General features: G+C 36.8%; 2 protein-coding genes across 3 annotated transcripts in view; both read right to left on the bottom strand.

Annotated features, from left to right (window-relative positions):
• Positions 1-95: 95 nt before the first annotated feature.
• Positions 96-1860, bottom strand: LOC107265833 (tryptophan--tRNA ligase, cytoplasmic). Its single transcript, XM_015735690.2, has 3 exons — positions 1515-1860; positions 486-1423; positions 96-396 (listed from the first exon to the last, which is right to left on the bottom strand). Exons 1-3 carry the CDS (start codon positions 1639-1641, stop codon positions 232-234), a joined length of 1230 nt encoding a protein of 409 aa, XP_015591176.1. The 5' UTR covers positions 1642-1860; the 3' UTR covers positions 96-231.
• Positions 1861-6335: 4475 nt separating this feature from the next.
• Positions 6336-12601, bottom strand: part of LOC107265878 — a 46623-nt gene continuing 40357 nt past the window's right edge. For both annotated transcript variants that reach the window (XM_015735759.2, XM_025083143.1), the window contains exons 5-6: positions 11882-12137; positions 6336-9427 (exon numbers count right to left, since the gene is read on the bottom strand). In XM_015735759.2, the coding sequence (XP_015591245.1) occupies positions 7022-9427; positions 11882-12137 (2662 nt within the window). In that variant the 3' untranslated portion in view covers positions 6336-7021. The remainder of the gene's footprint in view (positions 9428-11881; positions 12138-12601) is intronic.

Below are 12601 nucleotides of genomic sequence, written 5' to 3'. Positions count from 1 at the left end.
ATCCTCACATTCATATAGGACGTGTGCACTATAATAGGTTCCGCGAATACTGAATGAGTTCGCAGGATCCTTTGTCATCACATAATACTCTTTAATATGTTGATAGCTAAGGCATATTTATTTCGGCAGAAATACAATAAAGAAAAGTCAATAAATTACTATTTTTAAAATAGTACTTTTTTATGAAACAGGCTGTACAAAACTCGTGCGGCGAAGCATTGACCAAATCTATTACTTATTCGTTCGGAAGCCGAGATCTCTTGGTACCATAAATTGCTTCACTATGTCATCAGTAATTTTGCTTCTTCGTTCTTGATGAGCTAATACCATAGGTTGGAGAATGTCGATTAAATGTTTTTTGAGCTCTCCAGTTAGTATCTCTCCACTAGAGTATCCCTGATAATGAAAGATTATTTTTATCATTAATATTGTGGTTGAATGGGTTTTGATTTTTTTTGTCTTGTGAATTTAATGATGTTACTTACTTTTCTGATTTGTTCTAGTTTTTCATCATCTTCTAAGAAGAACCTAAGCCATTGATAAGATATATCAATGTCACAATTGCCACCTAACTGTCTGTGTTCTTCAACAGTAGCTTGGCCACCAGAGAATGCATGTTTATTTACTTTATTTTTTATTTGCTTGGCAGTATCAGTTAGGAATATTGCTGTATTACTATCACTTGCAGACATTTTAGTCTTTGATCCCTGCAGTGCAGGAAAGAAGCTAGAGTGTAACAGCGCAGGCTTGGGAAATCCAAGTTTTGGGGCAACATCTCTAGACATTCTGAAATATGGATCTTGATCTATTGCACACGGAATTAGACATTGAACCTTTGCATTTTTAAAAATAAATGGGAAGCTGCTGGAAAATGCTGGAGCTGCTTGTGTTGGTGGAAAACTGATTTTTCCCACAGGATCACTGTCTCCAAATCCAAAAATACCTTTCACTTGATTAAAGGTTACGGATCTCTGTATTCTAATCATATTTTGATAAAAAGCTGGATTGTTTCCAATATGTTCCAAATCAGAGAATATGAAAGTTTTATCCAAATTAAATCCGCATGCTATTATGTCCTTGGCATTATTATAAGACATCTTTATCGCATCTTCAAGTTTCAGATTCTTCCAGATTGCTTTTTCATCATCAGTCAATTGAATTACCAAAGGTACATTAAAGACATCTTGTAACCATTTGCAAAACAGAAATGGAACAAGATGACCCATATGCATAGATTCTGAACTGGGACCTCTACCTGTATAAAGGTAGAACGGTTTTCCCTGCTCATATAAATTTAATACTGTATGCATGTCCCGATGAGAGAAAAATATTCCTCTACGCAAGAACTGGTGGGGCTTTTTACTAGTGATTTTTTCAAAACGTAACAGAAGTTCGTCATCGATCTTAGAGCTTCCAAATCTCTCTGAAAGAAAAGAAGATAAAATTAATATTGAATAAATATCTTCTAGTGTATCAATATCCATCCTAAATATTCATATACTTGATCAACTTACGGATAAGTTTCTCATAATCTACTCCAGTATCATTTTTACTCTCCACGCTCCAAGGTGTTACGACGTCTTCCTCATTGGTAGCACCATTAAGCGACAAACTTTGCACTTTTACTTCCTCAGCGGTCATTTTTCACATATGTTAGACGTTGGGTCGTCACAGTTCGAATCGCGCGTGTATTTGCATGAATGCAAGATGTACGTGTTTTGACACGCCGCAGTGCTTTCCTCCTAATTAGGAGGTTATGTTGCCATTGGTTGCCAATGCTGCAACCCGATCTTTGCGCATGACGAGTATACACTTACTATGCAAAAACACAGCTTTGAAAAAATTGATTTTGCGTAATCATGAATTAAATTACATCAAACTGTATATGTAGTAATATATTTTATATTTTAGTGCTGCTTACACAATGAAAATCATTCAAACAACGACTTCAAAATGATATTGAGGTATAAGAAAAATTTTAAAAATTGATATATATGTATACCACGCCAATTATTTTTATTAAAGTTTTAATGTCTAAATCTCTTTTTTTTTTGTATCACATCATTTGTCATAATATTGTAACCCTTAGATACGAAAACTTCCAATGCAGAATCTGCTTTGATCAACAATTGGATCATCGATGAGTTTGTGTAGTTGTAGCCACGGTCGGTATAGAACAACACTGCAGTTTCCGCTTTTTCCGCTGGAATTCGATAACTCAACCCAACTGCTTTGCGACGACCAAAAGAGTTAACATAAAAAAGAGGGCTAATTGAATTTCCATAAAAATTAACTTGTTGAATATTCGACAATAAGTGTCGTGTTACAAATAATATCTTTCATTATGAAAAAATATTTCTTTTTTTGTAGAAAAAGTCATTTATACAGAAACACGGCAAGATTTACTTGACTTGTTGTGACATTGCCAAATATGTACAATTAGAAGTGCAATTTACGAAGTTTATACGATATTTAGAGTACGTTATTAATGTGTCAAATTCAGGGTACTTTTTCACGTTCTAATCCATAAAATAGTAGTCTCCCAAAATGACAGTGATCACGCAGTCGAACTATGCTCGTATAAAAACATTTTATCCTTATCGTTTGAACTTCAGATTTTTCTTAGAGGGATAAGTTTACGTAGTTTGAAAGCATCGAATTCTGAATTCTTTATATTAACGTGCTCCAATAAATCGGTGAAACAAGCACGTTATTGATATATAGGCCTATGCAGTCTGAATAATTTAATTGCTTCAAATGGTTCAAAAAGTTTGCTGACAGATCGCAATATTATGAACAGGATTCTTTTTTGTGGAAATTAGGAGATTAAATAAACATAGTGTATAGTGTATCTTTCAATCGATTGAACCGCTATATATTTTTTTGGTATATACAAAAACATAATTATGTTTTTAACTACAGTACCCTCACATAATTATACGTCTACGCTCATTGATTGGGGGAGATATATTGTACGAAGAGATATAATGGAAGGTTAATTATACATATATACAATATACATACTATCACGTAATGCAAAACTTTGAATCACTCGAACCAGTTACAGGTGCTAATACTATTTAGCGAAATTCACATAAATATACTGATCTCTTCGTACGATCTGTTAATTTAACATAATTCATATAACATACGCGATGTCATGTACAAATATTTTAGTCGCGTAAAATAAAAAATTGACAAAATACGATAATACCCTTTTCTAGAATTTCGTCACTCTTAATAACATGACGAATCGAAGCTCTTTTCCTGACTTGCTTTTAATTTTGATTTTACAGCTAGTATGGCAGAGAATAATTAGAAATGGAATTTTGGATTTGAGGAATAATAAATAGGATCTCGTGTTGGAGCTTAGTTGGAAAAGCGATAAGGTAAGAGATTTCATATAGAGTTATCGCATAATATATGCGAAGACCAAAAATAGTACATTGATTTTGAATAAAAATAAAATTGCTTCTTATTGTTTGAGATAAATTAATTCCAGGCAATTCATTTCAGAGTAGACGACGTCACAGAATCAATATTCAGCGAAGGTACACGTGGCTAGTTTACCTATCATTTGGTTTGCTACTTAAAAATAAAATAGGTTTTTCATAAAAATATATTAGTTGCTGGTTCGTCAATCAATACTGAAATACGTATTTACAAAAATTTATAATCAGACGGTGCCTCGTAATCGAATCGATCATTTCTATTTTACCACTTAACTTACTTAAAGTTTTTACCCAGCTCCTTAGGAGTGACACTGGTGCGAATTACGTTTGATTCCTTATAAATCTAACAAAAATATAAATGTTCGATCAGATACAAACCGATGACACAGCATAAATCAATGTGGCGTCAGTTACAAAAAATGTAAAGCACATCATTTGATAAATGATCAGTAATTTGCTCGCCTCAAATACAGGTAATCAAAATATACAAAATTTCGAGACACCGTTTAGGTACACAAGTATACAGGTAACAGCTAAAAATGCTACAGTGGATAAAACTATAATCACATATATAATTGTTGGTGATTAACAACATTTATAAAAAGTAGCTTCTCCTTTCATTGGCATTAAAGTGATTAATAGCACGTAACTATGAAGGGAATAATTATTTGAAAAAAGAGGTATCTCGAAGCAGCTTTCATAAATTATCATCCCAGTCTTCGATTTTGAACATACAAAAGACATAATTTTACCGTTCTCCTAATATACCGTAGTCGGCAATACACGTACCATAATCTGACTAATTCCATTACGCAATTATTCACCGGGTGTTACAAAAACGTAAACTCATTACTAATGAGTCATTACTCACGATCATTCAAATTTCTAATCCCATTTCCACCTCGTTCTAAGACACTACATTGTCTGTTCCAGTTATCGACATTTGAACTTAAAGGATTGGTCCTTGCCTTCTCTCTGTTACATTAATCTTTAAGGCTGACACTTCCGTCTGCCACAGCCATTCTCAAAGAAAAAGTCATCGTGTCAATACTGGGACATTTATAAATTCAGCAGTAAAGTCTTCTGTTTCACTATTTGTCTCCAGGGAAACAAAAAGGCAATTTTCTTTTGCCAGAGGCAGGTAGACTCGTCAGCAGGTATGTAGTAGCTGCTACTATATTACAAGTCCTACAAGTAGTCGCTGGAAACTACAGATTTCCTTGGAGACGGAATTTCTTTCGACATCACTTGACACGGTTGCACTAAAGCATTATAATTAACGGATCGTTCTGTATAACGAATAGACACGACATACACGTTACGCACTGTCTTGTCACGAGTGCCGAGTTATCTCAAAATTATGTATGGTCGACAAATAATGTTTATGCAATATCTAACGCATCTCTATAGAAATTACTTCAACATGTCTTTCTGAATAAATATCTTCGTTATAATATAAGTATCATGTTCTTCCATTTAAGCGTTTAAGAAATCGATAATCCTAAGCTTACTTGCTAAGCTTATTTTAAGCGCTACGGCTACAAATATATGTATACGGTTTATTTGATGGTAGAGGCTTAGCATCCTTTGAATAATATAGTTCCGTTAAGGACACGTCGTTCTATCACAGTCCAACTTTAAACGCTCGTGATGATGATCATTGTCATGACACTTTGACAAATTATCATCTCGGCTATTTACACGTTACTTCGGAAATTGACTCGAATTCGCTACGTTGCGCTAACAGCTATAGCTTACACGCAAAAGGTGCTGATGGCTTCTGACGTCGAACTCATTATTTTCTCTACACTGAGAGAACTCTGATTAATTAAATAAAAATAACATAAATAGTTTATACATTATACAATAGGAACTGTCTCGTGAACAATGAATCTTGGATAGTTTTATAATGTTATAAAGTATATAGAAAGGATTTGTTCGAGAAAACATTTTTTTTACATTCACACCTTGCTAACTCTACTTAGTCGAATTAATGGGGCTATTCCTTTCCCTTTACAGTGTGCATAATTGATATCCATTTCGTCAGTGATTTCATTAATTAACTAGACACCCTGTAAATTGTATCCTGGCTGGCAGAAACCGATGATACTGTTTATCAAACATTGCTAAATCATGTCTCCTCATTCTGATTGTATTCTGGATCCTTTCTTAATCAAAGCATCAGACGCACAAATCGTTATACATTTTAATGAATTAACCCTCGCGATTAGGACTACTCAGCTCAGCATTACACGAGTACCCATGCAGGTTCGTTGTTGCGAAGAGGAACAATCTTTTTTGAACCATTCACATGCCTGATTTCGCCTCTTCAATAGCTCTTGTTTTTATTGTCGAATCGAGTAGTACCTAAGAATACTTAATGCATACTTATGATAAAGTGTCTTTTAAATAATATTGGAAGTAGGTAAGTCGACGTACTCGGTTGTTAAGAATTTTCAAGAGCGCCATCTTCTCTCTTTTTCTCTTTCAGTGTATTCGGTTGACAAACGTCTAGCTTTGTTCAAGTTTCTTTAATCAGTTTACGAACAGTAGTCTCGTCGTGTTTTAAAAAAATTTTTTTTTTACATCTCCAGCATCCAGTTAACATCCAAGGTATGTTTAATGGTGGATAAGCGTTTTTCATATTCTGAAGCTGGTATCTCGTTAAACTTCTTCATGCGAAGATTAAGAACCAACGTGGAAAAAACTTGGATAATAATTGCAATTTACTTTGCTGGTATCTCTTGTTATTTTTATAAGAATCTTAAATGACAGATCTATCCACGACTTTGTTATCTTTCTGAATCGTTTAGGCTTTATATAGATAATCCTTACTTTAAGGATCATAACACGATCTGGATAATTCAACCCATTGAACTTTATCCTACGGAAATGCATGGGCTTGCCAGAGGCTACTTTAAATTGCATTATATACGATCGGAAATATTATGTATTACATATAAATATATACATATATATATATATATATATATATGTATATATTTATATGTAATACATAATATTTCCGATCGTATATAATGCAATTTAAAGTAGCCTCTGGCAAGCCCATGCATTTCCGTAGGATAAAGTTCAATGGGTTGAATTATATGCATAAGTTCGTATAATATTCGAATTAATCGAGTATATCCGTGACTTCTACAAAAATGTCCATCGATCGTCGAATATATAATCAACTACGATCGAACACTGAATTTTCTTCAAGTCTCTCTTTTTTAATAATCTCTATGAGATTAAAATGAAGCGTAATTACGTGACGTAAAACTCGCGGGTGTTCGTTGCAAGATCGTTCACAGATCGATACAAGTATATTCATACAGTTCTACTAGTAATTACGTGAAAATAGGTATGGATATACGTTTATCGATTGATCGATATGAATCTAACGATATTTAATTCGATAGATTACGAAAACAAGTTCTTCAATCGCTAGCGTTAACGTTGCTTCCGAAGCACTCGGAACACGAGCGAATTTTCAATGAATTAAATGACTTTATATTTAAATATATGGCACATAATTATTTGCAATTCATTAGAAACTATCGCGTTGTTTATACTCTGACACCCATTGCTGTATCGTTGGCCATGTCTGGGACGACATCAAAAGTAGGTGTAGAGATTTCGGTTGGAGTCGGGGTTGCCAATGGCGCCAATCTTAAGTTTCTTCTGGATGGATCCTTCAGTATATAATCCTTGCCGGGTCTCACGAGAGGTCTACTTCTATGAACAGACGGCTCTAGTCTTACGATAGAGAAGGACTCCACAGGCGTGCCCTGTTTTCGGAAAACAGACTCTGTTGACTTGCTCTGAAGTTCTCTAACGGAGACCTGTGTCCTCTTTAAGTTTGTGCTCGACATGGAGGAGTGTACTGCCGGTGAAACGAGGACCTCGAGCTCCTGTGAGAAGACGTGTTCGTCACCCTCGTCAAAGGACGTGAATATATCGGAATCAGGTACCGACGGAGCACTGAAGAAGGAATCCCGTAGCGACGAGCTAAGGGCGTCAGGACACATGAATGGATCAAGGCACGTGACGTCGTTCAAGTCACTGCCGCTGGTGCAATTCTGGAAGTTATTGACTGAATAAGAGGACGGGAATCTATGGTGTTCCGTTACGGTTGATAGAACCTCTTGACTCCTCGAAGACTCCGACCATTTTGAGTCCGAGGGCCTTCGTGAACTGTACCTCGTGGAATCGTGTTCCGAGAATATTGGTTCCTGGAGCTTTGTCCTCTCGGAATTTTTAAGCAAGGCCTTCGACAACTCTTCTGGATCTACTGGAGAACTGTTGGATAGAAAATCATTGGACCAACCATTGTACAGCTTATCGTTACTCGATACCCGACTGTCACTACAATCCTCAATGTTTAGCAGAACTGATGGTATTATGGGATCAGAGTGTCTTATTGGGCTCTTTAGGTTTCGGTTGATAGGTTGCGGTCTTAATGGCTCTATCATTAGATCCGTACAAGGATTTATCGATTGGAAGCCATTCGAAGTATCTTCTTCCTGAAGAGAGTCCAGTGGTAGAGGATCCATCGGACTTGGCGGTTCCGAGTGGATTGTTGGTACCGTTAATGAATCCGGTACTCTGGATGGTTCTAGAAACCTAACGCGCGTCATGGGTTCTATAGTGTTTATGGACTCGGAATGCTTCAACATAAAAGGATTCTGTTTGGCTCGAGGTAATCGTGAAATTGGATCTACTCTTGGTTCCAAATATCGCACATTGTGCACTGGCTCTGAATAACAAAAATTAGCTAGCTTGTTTGGTGTGATAGTCATGTACTTTGACGACGGTGACGTTCTTTGCATCGGACTGGATCTTGGAGTTGATCTAACACTTTCGGGTGTTGGCAGAGATGCGACGCTCGTGTTGTGAAGTCTCAGATCTAACGCGGGACTCACGTAATCCGATGTACTGTTTAATTTAACGCGAGGCCGTACGTGACCGTTCAACTTTCTTTGGTTTTCCAGCTGACGACATTGCATCGCATGTCTGGCAAGACTATGATCGTGTCTGTTGTGATCTAAATTTTGTACAGAATATCTGTGATCGCCAGAGGTATTCCTACTTCCGGAAAATACCCTGAGATTGATCTCGGAGGCGTGGCCAGTGGCTGCTTTAATGTTAGGATCAGACATGGACGCCAGATTAGAGTTTCTTCTTTGACAGAGCACAGGGTGGTGGCAAAGAACTTCAGTCAAATCTTTTGTGTCCACCGATGGACTGTCAGCGTTAAGTACCGGATCGGACATTGTATTGAGCTGAAGAAGCTTTCTGTTTAACGTTCCGTCGCTCTTCAAGTTTTGATAGGATATAAATTTGGGGTCACTGAACTTTGGGAAATTTTTACTTGTCAATCGCTTGTGATTGAGCCGTCGCAGATGGCGAATTTTGTTGAACGTCGGGTCCAGCAAATATTTAAGATTTTTAATTTTGTCTATGTTATGATTGGAATCGATTACGTGATTTCGATCGATTATGTACTTAGGATCTAACATCTTGGTCAGGTCGTGAATGTCTTCCTCCACTATATCGCCTTGTGTACCGTCGGAGCACGACTGCTGGGCCGTGTCTCTCTCTGGAGATATGTCAGCGTGTTTGCTAGGCATCTCCAAACATCTTCGACTAGCATACAAAGTGTTTTGCTTGGCAGCGAAACAATCTTCAGCCGGGTGTCTTCGGCCATCGTTGCTGTTGTTAACCTCGGCCAGTTCCAAATTTGTATTCGATTCTCTTCGTGTAAGCGAACACCCGTAGCGGCTAGGCGTAACGCCAAACAGAGCAACAAGATCTTCTGCAATTTTACCAGCAGCGACTCGCATCTCGCCATGATGAAAAGCATAAATCCAAGGATTTGCTCCGCTGTGGGCGAGAATCGGAAGACCAAGCCAGACAACGGCCCACTCCGAGAGGATATTCGTACCGCAGAAGATGTCCAGCAACATACACGTCTAGAAGCAGAGAAAAACACGTCTCATGATATGTTATCGTTATATCAATTATACAAATACATATATGCATCCTTAGAAAATTAAAATATAACCTTTTTATACTGATACACTAGAAAGCTTTTTGTTCCAATCGGGTTACAGGTTCAAATTAAAAAATATTTTACTTATATGGAGCTTCTGTATAGGAATCAATTCCAGGTTAGCCCATCGCATACTGTGGGCAAATAATAGAACCGAATAGCAAATACAATCCTAAAATGGTTCCTACACTCTTCTTGGAAATTCCTTCATAAAGTATTCATAATTTAAAAGTTCAACCGGATCCATAGAAAAAATAACTACCGTCTGAAGTCACGTACCATTTGAAATGCACGTAGCCCAGCGGAAACTTCGCGGATAAGGGTGAAAAAGTCACACACGCGATCGAATAATTCTCTAGGGAGAATTTTTTACATGTGAATAAACTTCTTGCCGGGTTATTTATTATGTGAATTGCTAGGGTACCCTCGTCTAAAAACAGGATATTACACTAAAAACAACTTCGAATCTCAAACTTCAGGATTCATTCAGAATTATAACGTGGACCATGAAGGTCTTAAGAAAAATTGAAAGACATTTTGATATTGATTTTCTTTATACATATGTCGAATAAAATTCTTTCTTCGATTGATTCCATATTTCTACATATCGCACCAAGTAGTAACGTTACATGTGATATACTTTGACTCTACTTTGAATACATATAATTGTACATAGCATTAGGTTTATTTAGAGGTTTTAGATATCATCAAACGTTTGTGGCAAAACAACATGGCTGTGACGCCGCCGGTTAGAAACGTTTATGTAAAATGGATTTGTGGTTGAATTCACATGGAGTGCCAATAAATTGCGTCTCACCGTATTAAACTTCTACGCCGTTACACTTTTTTGCCCTTGCGCTTCAGTAATTTGCTCCCTTCAGACAATACCTGACAGACGAATCAAGAAAGGAGAGTGCTTTTACCACGGAATATTTGAATGGACATTATTGCACTTTTTTTTCTATCTCGTACGACGCAACCAGACAAGGTAGCTTTAAATTCGACAAGTATAAAGAAATGTGTTTTGCTTATGTGTATTGTTATTTTTTTATAATAGTTGATAGAACAATTTAACTATCATTGAATGCCCTATCATACACCTTTACCTTTAATATCATAAATTTACATATATCACAGACTGTGCCAGCACCCATCTTACGTTATTTCCTGGATTCACGCGTGTCATAGACTTATTTATATTTACGATTCAGTGAAGTTTCTTGAGCCTATAATGAAATATTAATATAATAGATTGACTGAATCTTACTATCAAATACATATATAATATTAAATTTATAAATCTGTATATGTGCTGCACCTTATATATTTGTATGTTACATATATATATTCGCAAACCACCCTGGCTATCGGCCAAATGAGTCTCCTCGCAATATATCACGCGGTATCTCTCCACACTAAGCTACATTAGACCTTATTAAAAGTTTTTCAAGAGCGGAGATTTTGCGCCGTGATTATCAGTAACGCTTAAACTTTCTCATTGGCAAGATGAGAATAAGTGGAGAAAGTGCAATAACTGACTTGAAGATTTCTTCCTTACGTCTACAGGATCTTCATCCCCGTTGATTCTGGGATTAAAAAGATTTTTGTTATCGATAAATTATTCAAGTTTACTTTACTTTTATACGATACCATGAGAATGTATCATTTTTATATTTTCTATAATAAGGATCAATGCCCTCTGTTATCTTCTATCAAGTTCCTCCCTTATACGCCATTGTCGTAAATAAATTGCGTCTGTCATCGTAAACAATGAAAATTATCGTCGTTATGGACATCCTTGGGGAATAGGAATCGTGGCAATATGCAATATTACTCTCTCGACCGTTGCACGACTATCTCGGGATTTCGGTCTGCTTACGTAGTACGAGCACGAGGTATTCTTGAAAGAAGTTTAAAAAAAAAGGCAAAAAAAATGTTCATACAAAAAATTACATCTATTCGGCAGTGCAAAAACCCAGACAACACATATGTCCGAAAGTCATCCTTAAGATGTCTTATAAGACGTTATGCGTTGCCCGGGAACTCGGCGCCATATTGTTATCTGCTGAAAACTTTTGTAGACCCTACTTTCATAAAATATATCAGCCACGTCGAAAAAACTTATAGTATCTGCCCATATATTATACCTACATACATACATACTCTATATATATCTTACAGGTGAATCTGAATATTCTACGATTCGATTACCCTAAGTTCCCACTTTTCGTCGAGTGTCGCAAAAACTGCTATTTTCTGTCAGACGAAGGGTTGTCTAAGGGTTAGCAACTAGTTCTATAGCCAATTTAAGAAACTACGGCAGGTCTTACGAGGCTCCTTCGGGCAGCTTCTACATAATGGAGACGATACTCACTTGGAACGGAAGCCAGAGTATGAGAAATGCTCCCACGGTGACTGCCAATGTCTGCCCGTAACGCGGAAGCGTCAGTGTCTGCGTTTGATGTCGAAACGATAGCTCGACCGTGTAAATGGCACGTGCATGCGCACGTGCAACCAAGTAGACGTACATATAACAGCCGAGTAACACGAGTGCACTTGGCGCCCAAACAGCCACTACCAGGAACACCCTGACAGGGGGTGAGACAGCTGCACCGAAACGGCAACTTCCGCTGAAGCAGATAAAAGTTCGTTCGCTTTTAGCGACAGGCACTCTAAAGAGTTTGGACTGCTGCAAGATAGAACAGACTTAAAGATTATAGTAGTACACGAGTTCAGTGAGAATACATAGGTGATACGACGATTTATATATGAATAATTGTAATACGAATTATATAGATGTTATATGGATAGCGGATTAACGGAGATCGAGATGGGGCAATGATTGAATTACGTCATACGTTTTTAATTTTAATTATTATTAATCTGGGAATTATGTATAAGATTATCCGTATGGTCGATGATACTTATTAGGACGTTATGTAAGTCACTGGTATGTCGGAGCCTTACGTATTTTTCATTTATCTCATTATTAAGCAGTTCATTTATTTTGATCAATAATTAAAATTCATTTTACTTGATATTTGCTTCTGAGTGCCTTGACATCGGGCAGTCCCGATACTTTAATTCATCGTGG

This window comes from Cephus cinctus, unplaced genomic scaffold, assembly GCF_000341935.2.
Source record: "Cephus cinctus unplaced genomic scaffold, Ccin1 Ccin1_scaffold0240, whole genome shotgun sequence".
Classification (NCBI taxonomy): domain Eukaryota; kingdom Metazoa; phylum Arthropoda; class Insecta; order Hymenoptera; family Cephidae; genus Cephus; species Cephus cinctus.
This window is presented reverse-complemented; position numbering and strand designations above follow the sequence as displayed.

What these genes read in the sequence shown, in the direction of transcription:
- LOC107265833 (XM_015735690.2), bottom strand. Translation starts at nt 1,641, where the DNA reads ATGACCGCTGAGGAAGTAAAAGTGCAAAGTTTGTCGCTTAATGGTGCT. An exon ending in AGATTATGAGAAACTTATCC is followed by an intron (nt 1,424 to 1,514) that starts GTAAGTTGATCA and finishes CTTTTCTTTCAG; the next exon opens with AGAGATTTGGAAGCTCTAAG. An exon ending in AACTAGAACAAATCAGAAAA is followed by an intron (nt 397 to 485) that starts GTAAGTAACATC and finishes TTTCATTATCAG; the next exon opens with GGATACTCTAGTGGAGAGAT.